This window comes from Corticium candelabrum, chromosome 3, assembly GCF_963422355.1.
Source record: "Corticium candelabrum chromosome 3, ooCorCand1.1, whole genome shotgun sequence".
NCBI lineage: Eukaryota > Metazoa > Porifera > Homoscleromorpha > Homosclerophorida > Plakinidae > Corticium > Corticium candelabrum.
Window position 1 is genome coordinate 7,654,884 of NC_085087.1, and position 16,388 is coordinate 7,671,271.

Genomic DNA, 16,388 nt, shown 5'->3' on the forward strand with positions numbered 1-16,388 from the left:
ATACGAGGATCTCGATTATTAAAAAGAAAGAATGGTGTGAATTTGGTCGAAGCATGAACAGCAGTGCGATAGGAAAATAGAATAGCCTCAATTGTTGAATCCCAGTCTTCATCTGTGCAGTTTGTCATCTGGCAGATTCCATTTTTCAGTGTCTGATTGAAACGCTCAGTCAGTCCGTTTGTTTGAGGGTGGTAGGCAGACGTAATTCTGTGTTTGACTCCTGTCTTTGTCAAAAGTTCATTGCAGATAGCATTGCAAAACTCGCGACCTTGATCGGATATCAACACCTCTGGAAATCCATGTCGTAGAAAGAGTGAGTTAAGGAAGTCAGCAACGTGAATTGCTTCTTTCGATGGAATTGCTTTGGCTTCAGGCCATTTGCTGAAGTAATCGACAGCCACAACAATATACTGATTGCCACTACTAGTGACTTGCAATGGTCCAACCAAGTCAACGCCAATTTGCGACCAGACCTTAGATGGTACAGGTAATGGATGTAACGGTTCTGATGGATGATCAAACTTTCTTTTCACTCTCTGACATATATCACAATGTTGAACCTGAGAAATGAAATGTGCAGAGACAGTATTTTGAAGCACCTTCTGAAAAAATTATGCATGCTTGTTCTCACTAGTTGTTTCACATCAGCTACTATTCCTAGCCAGTAGTACTTCTTTGTCACTCGATCTAGCGTTTTGTCCCTGCCAAGATGATGACCTCCAGTGACATGACATCCTTGGAGAATCTGGATATACAGAGAAGACATAATGTAAACATTTTATTAAGTCAACATGACGAAATTTTGTCATCTGCCCTTGCAGTTTACTAGCAGGGGCGTACCAAAACTGCCAAAGGGTGAGGGCGACCAATTTTGAAATTACTGACTTACACCAACAGACGATTTCCGCAACTTCCAGTTTAGGTATAGACAATTAAATATATTATTTACTTTTATTTATTTGGAGTATATAGAGTCTTTATTACAGGCCAATATTAAAATATACGATAATGTGGATCATATTATAGTTTTTCATGACCAGTTTGTGGCAAAGTCAAAACATAACTTTGGGGACGTACAGTTAGGTCAATTAGATTAATTGGTGGGGACACTGTTTTTCATTAGCTGGATGGTAGCGCACGCTAGTCATGCTTTGTCACGTGCCGCGGTCACCTCCTTTAGCGCGCGTTAGGCCCGAACAATTTAAAAATGATTGCTACACCCCAGTTTAGGGCATGCATGGCTAACTAGAGGTGAAACCCGTAACTCCGAGAAATTAGAGAGTTCACCTGTCTTTTTGTCGTATCGTCTCTGATAACTTGTCTGCGTGTCGATTGTTTCTTGTCTTGGAAGTAGAGAATCCCTTCCTCTAGCTGGAACAGTTTGGATTTCTTACGGACACCACTCTTCTCGCTTTCCGAGAGACCTAGATCACCAACATCGTTAGGAGGATCGGCAATCGCACGGACGTAGAGACGGTGTGACAGCTGTTCTTCGTGAGCCTACCTGTTGGATATGAACCGTTTTCAAGGTAGAAAACGACCCGCTCGTACATTTGCTCTTCCATGGCGCTTCCCGTCATTCAGAATATCAAACAATTGCACATGCGTGTGGGTGAGACACACAATGACATATTTCCTGCGTGGTGACAGATTTCCTAGCGCCTCGGCCGAGACAGATATCCTAAGGAAATGTGTCTCGGCCAAGACTAATTTCCCAGCGTAGTGACAGATTTCCTAGCAAATCTGACTAGCCGAGACAGATATCCTAAGGAAATGTGTCTCGGCCGAGACAGATTTCCCCGAGACGGATTTCCTACTACACCGGTATGTCGATCACTTCGGAGTTCGCATACGCAAACCGGGCACTGCATGTGCCTACGTCTGGCGTGCTGGCGTTTGCCTGCAGTCATTGTAGCGTCACAATATAATTATTATGTCACTACAATTAAACTCCGGTTGTGCATGCGTATCGAGCTAGAGGTATTGTACTGTACACCAAGCAGCGGCACTGCTAGACATTCATCACATTTACAAACGGTAGAGTTATGCAAAACCCGATTCAGTTTACGGTATTACGTACTGTACGTACGCGTGCAAACACGAAATAGAAAAGTGCATGTGCTATACCTGCTTGACATAGGTCTAGATGAAATTTGGAAGTAAACGAGACCGTGATACACACAGAATCAGCCAGCTTTGAAGTTAGAACTATTATGCTAAGTGTGTATGCACCCTGTTTCAAGACTGCATGCCTGCTATCAAGACATCAAATAGTTATAGAGACTAACGGGGTTGTCTCCACGCAATTTCTTTTAGACAAAGTGATCTACTAAACTAACCGAGCATGATTATATGATGTTAAGTTTTTTTGCTTTACAGGTTTAGCACATAGAAACAACACCTACAGTCTACATTTGCACGTTTATGTTTTCCCAACAACAACCAGGCGTCTAGAGAACGAAGGTGTAGCTGTACCTGACTTGTAACATTTTGATTGTTTCACAGTTTCTGCATAGTGGTTCTGCAGTCTGACAGCTTGAATTGTCGGTGTGCATGGCTGAGCGGCTACGGTGTTGTTGCAAAAATCACAACAGAAATGTGGCGCTTGACGGGAATTTGCGAATGAGAACGTGCATTGTTCATGACCGCGTCTGTTTGTCAGACGAAACGACTGACCTGTAAGTACGCTAGTACGTTTAGCTGGATTTACAATATAGGAACGCTTGAGCGTCGCGTCGCGTGCGTCCTTTCACGTTGTCTTGCGTGGGAGTGGCACGTATCGCGTCACACGCATCGCATCATTCACAATACGATTTCAGCGCGCCGTAGACGTCGCTGCCTCAGTTATTGAACTGACCACTCGCGCTTCGATTTTCTACTAGCACAACTCTGCTGGAACCCCCAACTTGCTCAAAATCAATTTCTGCGCGTTCTCCCTTGCACGCAGGTCTTTCTACATCTTGCAGTTGATTATCCACAAGCAAGGACAGCTCCCTACACAATCTATAGACCGTTCAACGTCGAGTACAGCGCCGAAATCAATAATCATTGCTGACGAAAGCCACACGTGCATTTATAGTTGGCTGTGATTTGTCGAGATCTAGGTGCTACTTCCGACGCGACGTGAAGAGTTTCCGGTTCGACGCTCAAATAGAACTTGGTTCTATTTCGACGCGTCGCGTCGCGAGCGTTGCGTCCGTCGAACGTCGCGTCCGTCGAACGTCGCGTCCGTCGAACGTCGCGTCGCGTCGACCATTTACAATTTGAATTTGTACTACGCGACGTGACGCGACGCGACGCACGCGACGCGACTCTCAAGCGTTTGCATATTGTAAATCCAGCTTTTCTCTATTTATTTTTGTTAAGGCATCCAAAGTCGGAGCAAACAGGCGCCTAATCTACACGTGCACGTGCATGTTTGCCCACATTTAATGTTTTGTTTTGGGCTCTGGGGTCACCTCATGACAACAACCGTGAGCGTTTGTGCCTCTTGCCTCACATGTCTTAGCGCCATGTGATGTGCATGTACACCAACCGAGGGTGTAGCACTGTATAGTGTTTCTTTATTCATTATCTAATTATCTTGTACCAACGGATCAGCAAATGGAACCATTTAGGATAATTGGTGTAACATGGTCCAACTGCATGGAGCAGGTCTCGCCTAGGATTCAGCACTCTTAGTGCTCCCTTTATGTTTTCACAGTGCTGCAGTTTGCCTAAAGGTCGTGACGTCAGAGTGAGTAAGACAGCGCAAGTGGCAGACAAACACGTGCGCGATATGATACGTATATATATATATATATATATATATATATATATATATATATATATATATAGTAAATTTTGGAAGTCTGGTGTGGCTGGCACTCACAGTTACAGCAAGGATCAGGCACTCCAGCAGGGTAATGTGGCATACTTTTCTGGCAGTTGCACAGACCGAAACGTGCTTCTGGCAAGCCACTGCATCTTGTTCTGCTTTTTTACTTGTTGCTATTACTAGCCTCAGTGGATAGAAGGCATTTCAAGACGAGAGAGTGGATCTGGGCATGCACATCCCTTATTCACTTTAATCTATTCCACGTGCAGGTTTCTCTTTTGTGTCGCTTTTTGTTTTTCCTGGAATTTTTCTGTTTCTTCCAAAGTCTCACGGCGATGGAGGAATGGTGACTGCGGCAGGCGTAGGATGGCGCTGGGAGTCGCTAGCCATGATTCTGCACGTGAGCGGTACCAGTAAGATAGTCGTTTGTGAATTAAGCGGGGGTGAAGTTCACACTCGGTCCTGCTGGTATGGCTGGACAGCACTATTTAGTGATAGCACTGCCCACCTCACTCGAGGAAGGGCTTAGAAAAAGCGGCATAAACAAAGCTCACCCTCTTTGTCCCTACCAGCTTACCGCGGTTGGTTGGGCATCCAATATTGCGGTCGAAATAAAGTGAAGCATAACCTCGCTGTTGCCTGTTGGAATGTTCGCTCGCTTCTGGACACGCAACAGCAAACGGAACGTAAAACAGCCATTCTGGCAAAGGAATTTCGTCGCTATGACATTGTATTAGACATCTTCAAGCTCAACGTCAGAAGCGAAAAAAACAAATTGTTCCTACCAACAAGTCATTTGTTTGCCAATCTTGTGGCAAGGAATGCCGTTCAAAAGCAGGTGTTAGATCCCTCCAGAGACACAGAGGACACTAAAGAGAGTTATCACTGTTATCAGTGGACATGCCATCATATATATATATATATATATATATATATATATATATATACACAGAACATTGCAAACACTTGCACTAATTGCTCGTACGTATACACCGCTGACACCATATATGACCGGTTTTCAACGACTCTGTAGCAACAGATCGAATAGCACTCAATCAGCAGGAATCCATCAGTACTAGCACTTAATTGACGTCACTGTTGACAGTCAAATACGTCTCTGTTGACGTCATTCAGCTGCTTCTAGCCATTGTAATTCAACCAGAATTAGATTATTTTCGAAACCACTACCATATTTGGTATTTCTTCAAACGTCAACAAGCGCTTTCGTCGATATTGAGGAGGAGTGTTGCCTAGCAATGACATCGACTTCCGTTTCACTTGGAGCTATAAAGTCTCAGTTACCAGACTGCAGCAGGCAGTTGTCCTGTTGAAGGCTGTTAGAACAAGTTCGCTCGGTTGTGTTCGATCACTATGCAGCAAACAGAATTCGTTGTGCTTCTAGCACTCATGGTGACTGCTACAACAATGACGGCGGACTCAGATGAAATGGTAATGACTTAGGGTGATTGCCACTTCAAATATTTAGATACCAGTTCTCTTCTTGAGACTTAAGATAACGACTTGAATTGACAGTTTTTTGCTTTATTGCAGGAGTGCAAGAGTTTCGAGAGTAGTTGTTGTTCACGTGAGATCACAGATTTTCTGTGATTACTGAATACCATTTGTAACAATGAGTCTCTAGACACAGTATCGTCAAGTATGCATTGTGTTTTTGACGCTGTTAGCAAAGGAGAAATGAAAGGAGACAAAGGTACAAACAATATGTAATTAGATTGACTAATCCAAAATAGTAGCTGATAAGCTTGTTAACAAACTCGACTATCTAGATATTGTCTTGTGTGACAGAATCACCCTGCTAAAAGAATCTGGGTAGAGATAAATCAGCGAGTAAGCTATCCCCTCAAATGCCCTAGTAGAAGTTGATCAACTTGATATGGACGACGGTGTTGTGAAGTTTTACTTTTCTCGAATAACTATGAGACTATGTCAAGTGGGAATAGAACGTTGTGTGCATGCCTGGAACCACCATCCCATCCTCGTAAGTTAATTAGTTGTGGTCTATCTAGATCAGATTTGTTCCATATATGCATTTTTCGTAGGGAGAGGCACTCCAGCAGAGTTTATTCAAGCGTCGCAAGCCATGAGGATACCTGCCAATGCCATTCGAACTCTACGTGATGCCGTTCTCTCCTACGAAGGGGAAGACAAGGCTTTGAGCAGGGTTAGTCAATTTGGCAGGGACCCAGCAGAAGGATATTCAGCTCGACAACTTGCGAGAAAGAATGCATTTATGCAGCGATACGGAGATTTCGGTAGCATGCTTGCCGACGCAACACATGGTTTGTGGCAACCTGTACATAAATTGTCAATGATGCCATGGCAGACTATGTTAGAGACTAAGACTATGTAGCTTAGAGCGCGATTCAGTCTGTTTGTGTTTGCTGGTGTGTGCCGATTTAGACCACCATTGACCAAAGATCTCAGATGATGATGATGATGATGATGATGATGATAATGACGATGACGATGACGATGACGATGACGATGACGATGACGATGACGATGACGATGACGATGACGATGAAGATGATGATGATGATGATGATGACGATGACGATGACGATGACGATGACGATGACGATGACGATGACGATGAAGATGATGATGATGATGATGATGATGATGATGATGATGATGATGATGATGATGATGATGATGATGATGAATATATATATATATATATATATATATATATATATATATATATATATATATATATATATATATGTAAATATGTCTAACAACTCAGACTAATATGTCTGATCTTCCATTGTACTCTGCTACACAATTTGACTCTGTATATACACACATTACGAGAAACAGAAGAAATAGAACAAGACGGAAACTAGACTGCAGCTGTTTACGCACACTACAAAACTTACTATGCTATACTACCTAGAGAGGGTAGTTTCACTATTTGACCTCGAGAAGTCAACTAGGAGTTACTGCATACACTAGATAGATGGCATGTTTTACGTTCAAGAGTGCCTTCGCTGTTGAACTAGAAATAATTTCTTTGTGTGACTACAAATCACAAGTGTCTTCCTCATACCCACGAAAAGCATTTACTAGAGCGGAGGATCACTTCATATCGTATGCGTAGAAAGCCACTCACCAAAGCGCTGAGAATAGGTAGGAGCCTATAGCTAGGTTCTACAGCATACGTTACTCGTTTTTACCACAACTAACACAATGAATTGTCTAAACTACGAAACTTTCTCGAAGAAACTTACAGCAAGCATACAACTCATCTGCTACATATCAACATTTCCTGTTATTGAATACGTACTTCTTTTCATTAGTTAGTCACTTGTAACTTGAGACAATCAATAGGCTCACAGAAATCATTTCTAAAATGACTCTAGGACCGACACTATTCGAATTCTCTTGTCAGGGTTAACTCTTGGATCATGAAGGCAAAGGTGTTTTTGCGAGACTCCCCCTCCAGACACCAATATAATATATTAGATCCATTTCATTAAAATATTTAAAAAAATTGATAATACATACGTCTAAATCTATCTATTACATATAGAAAATTCACTAAGTCTATGGATTCGTGTTTAGTGAATAAATATATAAAATCAGATAACGATGTACTTTGTTCTATCATTCGAGAATACTTTGAAATAAGTTAACAGATTTCTATATTTCTAATATTTTTACAAAAACTTGTAATAAATATATAATATAACAGACAATAAAAATGATTCTATTATAGGTAACTAACCTTTCATAAATTTTATGTAATCGTGTAGAATAATATTTTAATTAGATAAATTTTTCAATTGTTATAATACAAATTTGTTTTCGACTACTATTGTTTCAATCTACTATTTCATAAATGAAACAATTGGTCATGTAACGTTTTTACGTCAATGTCATTATTTGTGGTACGTTTAAAGTTTTGTGCCGTTTTCCATAACTGCTATAGATAGTTGTTATTGAAATGACTTGAGCCTTCAAATTTAATTTTTGCATATAAATAGTTTCTATTATATAACAAGACTTTCGTTCAGTACACACCAAATAATTCTTTGCTTTATCTTAATGTAGAACCGATCTCAAGTGGCTTCTCTTCACGTAGATACACAATCTGTCACTAATCTCTATTTCAATTTTGTAGCAATGGCGTTTGAGTTATTGAATAACGTACTTATGTTACAAATAATATATTATATTACGTTTTAATGTACTTATGCTAAAACGTTAAAATAGTTGCAAAGCGATCTGCAGAGGAGAACATGTGGGATCCCATTTGCACGAAGTTTCGTGCAAACGGGATCCTTTTTGTAGTAAATCGAGGAAACAACGCAGCGACTCCAATCTTGTTCTGTCGTCTTCTCTTATTTTTTAGAGTCTGCGAAAAATAGTTGCAAAGCGATCTGCAGAGGAGAACATGTGGGATCCATTTGCATGAAGTTTCGTGCAAACGGGATCCTTTTTGTAGTAAATCGAGGAAACAACGCAACGACTCCAAGCTTGTTCTGTCGCCTTCTCTTATTTTGTAGAGTCTGCGAAAAATAGTTGCAAAGCGATCTGTGACATGTTTCGGTGCATTGGGCACAGTGAATGGCATTAGGCAAATGGCGACCTCCGCGTCGCCGTAAAGAGCGCGGCCGTACAACTGCTAGAGTAAGCGCAGAGACGTTGCATTGTTATCAATGAAGAGGTTGAAGCGGTCGGTATCAGCACGCGGCTCGGATCCCGTTTGCAAGAAATTTTTCGGATCCCGTTTGCACGAAGGATCCAGAATAAAAGATGCACAACCCCTTTAGTGTGTAGCTATTTGATGTCTTGATAGCAAGCATGCAGTCTTGAAACAGGGTGTACACACACGTACATAACAGCTCTAACTTCAAAGCTGGCTGACTCGGTGTGTATCACTGTGTCGTTTACTTCTAAATTCCATATCTAGCTATACCAGTCTATTAGCACGCAGTATCGTCTGCAGGCAAATAATATTGACGTCACGTGAACGAGAGCAACCTGTTGCTTTCATTTCGTCACTGAAAGCAAAATTTGCTTTCTGCCTGCTATGTACTACTTATGGCTAGAACAATATTGCATGAGGTATCCGTTTCACTAATAAATGAATGCGTAAACAATGTGTCATCTAGGGAAAACGTACGAAATGTAAAATGTACGCTATTGTTGCTAGCAGCTAGTCGCTATAGACAGCAGTTCACAAACTCTATTATCTCAACGTGCCATGATGTAGCCAACTGCTTTGGTGTTTGCAGGACCATTGTCTGGAGTGCAGCACGCAACGTTTCCAGCACTATTTCCGACCGACTTATGCGTGTACGATGTTCCATAACCAACGAAAGAGTCTGGAGACTCACAGTCGTTTTGTTCGTTAGCAACAAATCCTAGACGTGCTTGTGAGGTTATTGGTCCATAATATGAGTGGTAACTTCTAACGTTGAATCCTTCCTAAAATCAATAAACGAATGTCAATTTTTGTAGTTAGTACCTTTTTGTGATTTTTGTCTATAATTTTTATTCCATCTGGACGTTAAACTATAAACATGTTATATATTGATACGTCTATATGTTGTTTGATTTTTGCCTGCTTATTGATATTAAAGATATTTTAAATTTTGTAGACAATATTTAATATATCTTTAATATTATATATAATATTAAAAACGTATCAAAATTCTACTTGATACTGACGGTAAAATTTGCAAGCGAAAGACAGTACAGCAAACACAAGTGAATTTTTAGTTTATATGCATGATATCAAGTGCATGCTAGTGTGATAATTATCTAAGCCTCCATTTTTGCTTAACGATGCCATGCGTGTTCGACTGTCGCTCACCTTGTTGCAATTTCTTTGCAGAGATGACCTTGGCAGTAGACTTCTCCACTTAGTCTTACCAATACTCGTGCTCCTGTATTTTCCATCAGCAATAAGACTGTAGAGAGACGATGCGGTATAGCTGAAGGTGATCCATCTGGTCGTTCCATCTACTTTCATTCCCAGACGAAGTTCAGTAAATGGTAGTGTCCAGTACGAAGCCAGTTTCGTTTCTTTGTCATCCAAATCCAAGTTATTTGGTTGAAATGTTTTCTTGTTCGACCACAACAAGCTGTTGTAGCGAAACGTTTGCTTATTTCCATCAATTTTCATGATCAATGTCCAACCTTCACTCGCATCACAGAATACCTGTTGTAGACACACAGTTAATAACAATTCAACAAGCATCTATTTGACGATAATAGAATATATGGGCCCACTTGAAATGGTGGATTGTTACAAGATGGTTTAATCCAATATTGTCCATTGTGAGAAAATGAATTATACTTGAGAGCTATTGGCCTACAGGTTGACTCAGGCAGCAAAAACGAGCTACCAAGTACCAAATAGTCACATGACTCGATTTTCTTATATGTCATCATTCCTACTTACACAATGTTTGTAACACTGTTGTGTTAGCTAGAGCAGTAATTAATTTCAATGTAATCCACATTCTACCTGTTGTGCTACTGCAACAATCTTCGTCGGTAATGTTTGATAAATTGTATCCAAGATGAGCAACAGCTCCTTTCAAACTCTAAATATATATAACGAATAAAATTATAGATAAAGCATTAAGGTCGATACTAATATACGTTTGAAGTTTGCTGTAGTTCACAATTGCTTTCTTGGAGTTTAGCAACGTTCCCTTGCAATTCCAGCGAAACTTTCTAGAAACGTATGAAAAAGTAGATATAGACAGACAATAACCTAGAAAGCGCATGCAGTTACGCGTGATCAAACCTGCAAGTAAAGGAATTGTTGGTTTTGTGTTGGTAGTTGACAGTTAGCGTGTTGTACTTGTTGAGTCAAAATCTGTTGTGTAAACAGTGACACACGCACGCACGCACGCACGCACGCCCGTACGCACGCACACACACAGACACACACACACACAGACACACACACACACACACACACACACACACACACACACACACACACACATGCACACACACACGCGCGTACACACACACACACACACACACACACACACACACACACACACACACACAACGGGCGGATTCAGGATTTTCGATGGGGATTCGGTGACGTCACAAAGGTTAGGATCAGCCACGCCTCCAGATATAAATTAGCTATTTAATCACCTATACCATAGAACGAAAGTATGCGTTAATTAATGAATCTGCAGTACCGGACAATTTGAATTGATTTAGCAAGACTACATGTCTTTGGCTAGACAGCTAAATGTTACCGCTCTTTGTTTCCTTTCGAAAAAAGCTTCCATAGATCGATATATGTGGTTTCATGAAATTGTGAATGTTGTGACCATCAAATCTATTTTCATTAGATAGAAAATAACTACTTTGAAACATTATCATTGCAAGGAAGTAACGAAGTGATGGTGTTCGAGCTGAGTCAAAAAGCCACGGTTTGATTTCAACTAACTCTTTCAGCATTCCCGTCCCGGAAGATGTGGGGGCGCGGCTCACACAGAGCCGTATCCGCCACACCTTTTTCCTGGTTGCAAGCCTGAAATGTCTTGATTTTACAGAAAGAAGCCTTCGCAACGTTTTTTGAATGTCTTGGCAACTTGAAGTCTGAAAGGGCTAGCTTTGTCAAGCGACGGATGTCTAGAGCAGCCAAACAAAGATGTCAACTGACGATGTGAAGCCGCTAGGTACACTCTTCCATGTGCTGAATTGGCGCATTTGTGTTCGATGTTCGCGTTTAGTAGGCTACAAAAAGAGTAGGAGTACCGTACGACTCACTCGTACTGTCCGACTGCTGGTACGCGGTCATCGCCGCGTGATGACGTCACATAAAATTTTAGGGGGTTCCACGGAACCCCCGGAACCCCCTCTAGATCCGCCCGTGCGCACACACACACACACACACACACACACACACACATGCGCACCAACCCACCCCACTATTTGTATCATGAATACTAACTATTAAGCTTTGGTTGTTTGTTTGGAGGTCATCAGAGATTCTTCGCAATTTCATGTTTTCCTCCTACAAAGTTTATTTAAACTTAGCTTTACCACAATTTTAGTTATTAACTTAAAGCTGTGTAGTAGTTATAAACCTCCAAATTGATTCTTTTTTCTCTTTCACTCTCCAATTTACTTTTCAAATCAGTGACTTCTGACTCTATTTCCTGTTATAAAATCAATATCTATCATCACTATGTCGTTTCTGTAGTATGTATGTATGTATGTAGTCTACTAGTATGTACACTGCATGTATGTATGTATGTATGTAGGTCGTCTAGGGCACTGCATGGTCATGCATTAACTATGATTGCAGATATGAGCGGAAGCCGGCCTTATCAAACATACCTCTGCTTTCTGTACATCCGGTAATTGTCCTTGAGTGCAATCCTTACACTGTTATGTATAATGCCGGGCATGCAGCCAGTCGGTCGCTACGGCTGCAAGTGCTTGGCTTCGTACCAATCTCATCCTCGATACTACCCTATCATACATATACCTCTGTGGGGGTCGTAGGATAGCTCAAGGATTACTAGAATGGTAAAACAACCACGGATTTGTGCGCTGTGAAAGCCCAAGGTGAGCCCACTGCCTGCATGACAATGACTGAGTGTGTTAAAAATAGGAGAGACACAGTCCAGAAGGACTAGGGAATTGAAAGTGGTCCAGAACCTTTACACTGTTATTAGAGTACAAATAGCTAGCCTCGCCCCAGTAGTGGAGATGGCAGCGCATTCGGGACTGCAATCCACACTGCGTCTGGGGCGAGACTACAAATTAGGTGGTAGGAACCTCGGGGGGGGGGCATGGGGCCAAGGCCCCCAATCAGCAGCCTATGGTTACTCTATATAAATAGATCATCGTAAAACGAGCTGCAAGTGGAAGAAAACGAGGAGCTCCAATAGACGACAGCGCAAAACTATACAATTGCGCGCAGACGTTCTGGGTACACGAGGCTACACTTGTCGCGCATTGAGGTCGGTCTCCCAACCTGGATGCCATTCCTACGCCAGTACAGACTACACAAACATGTTGCAACTCAAGCTATGTAATCCTATCACCTGAAATACGCGTACCTGCATCGTCACGTTCAATTCAGAGACCTAAAACGCAGCACCGACTCTTCAAAGCTTGAAAGCACTTCTACTATGATACGGGTGTGTGACAACGTACAATTCTAAAGAGTGAATCCACGAGACAGACTTCACTGTTGACCTGATCAGCCTGCGTACGATGTTTGAAAAACACTCCCGCTAGCGACTAGACAATAAATAGGAATCGACAACAGCAGTTGATGTGATACGCATGGCTGTCTAGATCAACCTTGCTTACCGCTAGCGTGATGAGCAAAAGACGACAATCAGACATTTTCTTCACTCTGGTCAATTGTCAACTTGAGGCACGCGGATCGAACCACTGCGATCGCGTCGACAGGCTAGTGTTGTAGCTAGAAGCAGAGCTTTGCATACCCTCGAACTTCCAGACAAAAGTGCGCGCGGAGCGCCAGAACTCGCGCGCTCTCTGGTCTGGAAATTCGAGGCTAAGCTTTGCCATGGACACAGCACAGAATTCCCGTCACGTGCTCGCTTGTCGTGAAATATTTAGTACTTTCATTCCTCCGCCTGTATAGATAAATTTGTGATGCAGGAGATGAGCATGATTAAAAGTACATACCCATCCCTACATACCCATCATTTTCTCAAAATTTGTTTTTTTATTTTTAAAAATCTGGGTGGATGGTCATTGAATACATTTGTATGGGCGGCCATTCAAAATCGTCGCATCTGAGAGTGTGGTATCGGAACAACCTTGATTGCATCAATAAACAACTCTGGTGCATCAATAAATATGTTTATTTTAGTTGTTTAACAACTCCCATCTTTACACTCGATTAGCTACATAGCAGCTGGCGGATGTACGAAACAACAACTCCCACGCATCTCTACAGTCGAAGCATACAGTACACGCTCACGGACAGCACCCCGTTGGACATAGTTGTACATTTCAACGTTTTCCTCCGTCTGTATAGATATTTACGGATGTCTGTAACGCGCCGATTGGCACGACACCGCATTTCATTATTAAGCAGCACCTTTTCTTTATTATAGTTATATAGATTGCGTAATAACTATAAATCGCAAATTTTATTCACATTGATTAATTTAACTGTTAATAGCAACAGGTGCATGTAAATACGTGCTACGCATATCTGATCTGCATCATCATCTGAAAGGTGTATTAAACCTCTCAAGGTACGAGTTAGTCTACTTCCCTGTCGTTTCCCGGATGTCTCAACAATTGGAAGGCATCCGAGGTCGAGTCTTTCTTGTGAATTTATTTTCTATTGACTCAAAATTTCCTATATGGTATTATGAAACCTTTGGTTAAAGTTTTTAGTTGCCTACCTGGCACCTTGCAGGCAGAGCCGTATATGCGGCTTTTATGGCACCTAGTCCTCGCGTAGCCAGACCCTTCTCGCCTCCATGTAGCGAATTTTTTTGGGCTTGGTTGGGGCACATCCCGGATGTGAAATCCCTAATATATTGGACTTGCACGTGCACGGTGGATAATTCACGTGCACGCATGGTCCACGCTCGCGTGAATCATGATTAAGTGTGTTGCTAGGGTAACAGGTCGTATGACTTGCGCTTTCTCTGCGAGCAGTTATCGCAGTTGCCCCGTTCCCGTATAACACGACAACGCCGGAGAGGGTCTGAGATCATACCGCCTACGTTCTTCACCTACTGTCACCCCACGTCATCTAAGTGTTACCCCACGTCATCTAAGTGTTACCCCACGTCACCAATGTCAACACTCTCCTGCTCTTAGTTAATTATGAAGCTATCCTTCCATCAAACTTATGCTAGCTGTAATATCCAATTACATTTTGTTCCTGTACAACTGCATGAGAAGAGACCCACCTTGCCGCATGGAAAGAGATTCATTCACAGAGGGAGCTCGATCCTGAGTTCGATTTACGTTATCTGAAGCTGTGAGGTCCAATGTGATTCGATCAGCAGTCTAGGTAGTTTGGACTAGGAACGCACTAGGCGTCCCGGAATTACTGTGCTAGGCTACAAGAACAATACAAATCGGGAAGCTCGAGTACGATTCGGGAACATTTGTAGCCTGGCAGAGCGTGCTGTCAGACACGATGTTGACTTCCGCTATAGAGTCTCTTGGAGAGGAAGTTCTCTTTCCCAGAGAGGTTGGCAAATACGTAGAGCTTGCGTAGAGACAGGATAACAACACTGAAAGGAAACAAGTAGAGTACGAATGGAAGGTCAAGTCTGTTGCAAGACATTCCGTGTGACACATGAGAATAACTATTAGTCTAATCGTATGAGTAGCCTGAGGCTTGGTGACCTACGAGCTAGTTTGATCATTTAATAGCATAAACAGTAGGCTGTATAATCCCAGACCCTCTCCGGAGTTGTCGTGGTATACGAGAACCGGGCACGACGGCGCGAGAGGGTCTGGTACGAGGCTACGGACACCGACTACCCGTCTACTCCTGAGCCGCGCCCGCGGCGCCTTCATTGTCTTCTGGACTGTTTCACAGACTACATTCTTGACGCCCCTTCGTCCGAGACGGACTCTTCGTAAGGAGGAGTAGTGTTATAGCGTAATATTAGTGTAATAGATTAGAACAGACAAGTGCGTTAGGTTTAGCGCGCGCGCAAGTTTGTTATTGGAGTTGAGTTGAGAATTGTCATCGACGTTGTTTGGTTTATTCTGAGAGTCAACCAGTGGCTGGTGTTACAGTTCTCAACCTCCTTCACTTGTTCGTTATATTTCATCATCCCTATAGTTAGACAATTTCCTTAAACAAAAAGAACCCCCTAGATACGCCACTGCTTTCAAGTATTCGTTTGCCTCACTCAATTACTCCTCTGCATTCCAGGGGACTTCTTAGTGGTCGACATTGATGCCTATAGAAAACGACTAGGCACTCGACCTAATACTGTAACTAGAGGGGCACGCCCACGGTCGTGCGCGGACATGCGCACTTGAGCCGTTCTCAACTCAACGAGAGGGCTCTAACTTTGATGTCTTAGCTAGCCTATGGCAAGTGACATATATTCAAATGCTTTGGCAGCGTACGACACATAGTGTTGCTATATATATATAGTAGTCGCTATATACTAGAGCGGTAAATGACGTTCACAAACGGTGTGTAGTGTCTAGCTAGTTCAACGTGCCATGATGTAGCCAACTGCTTTGATGTTTAGATCACCATTGTCTGGAGTGCAGCACGCAAAGTTTCCAACACTATTTCTCACCGATGGATCACTCAAGTACGATGTTCCAAAACCAACGAAAGAGTCTGGAGTATTACAATCGTTTTCTTCGTTATTAGCAAGAAATCCTAGACGTGCTCGTGCGGTTATTGGTCCATTGACTGTTTCGTTACTTCTAACGTTGAATCCTTCCTAAAAACAACAAGCGAGTGTCAATTTTCGCACGTACATTATATATTTTTTATGTAACTTGCAACTGTTTCGGAACCTTCTGCTTGCAGATACTGAGTCCCATGCAGGGCCGTAAAAAATGGTCGGTCGGTCCGATT

General features: G+C 42.2%; 1 protein-coding gene across 1 annotated transcript; it reads right to left on the minus strand.

Moving 5' to 3' along the window:
- Positions 1-8,726: 8,726 nt before the first annotated feature.
- On the minus strand, positions 8,727-13,288 carry LOC134177208 (uncharacterized). The gene is made up of 11 exons (XM_062643966.1): positions 13,151-13,288; positions 12,992-13,078; positions 12,895-12,921; positions 11,914-11,985; positions 11,778-11,840; positions 10,605-10,676; positions 10,457-10,531; positions 10,320-10,398; positions 10,082-10,245; positions 9,663-10,010; positions 8,727-9,274 (listed from the first exon to the last, which is right to left on the minus strand). The coding sequence occupies exons 1-11, from the start codon at positions 13,184-13,186 to the stop codon at positions 9,041-9,043; spliced, it is 1,257 nt and encodes a 418-aa protein (XP_062499950.1). The 5' UTR covers positions 13,187-13,288; the 3' UTR covers positions 8,727-9,040.
- Positions 13,289-16,388: the final 3,100 nt, after the last annotated feature.

Coding starts and splice junctions, on each gene's coding strand:
- LOC134177208 (XM_062643966.1), bottom strand. CDS start 13,186: ATGTCTGATTGTCGTCTTTTGCTCATCACGCTAGCG. Junction 11,841..11,913: donor AAAAAAGAATCAATTTGGAG/GTTTATAACTAC, acceptor TAAACTTTGTAG/GAGGAAAACATGAAATTGCG. Junction 10,399..10,456: donor AACTACAGCAAACTTCAAAC/GTATATTAGTAT, acceptor ATATATATTTAG/AGTTTGAAAGGAGCTGTTGC.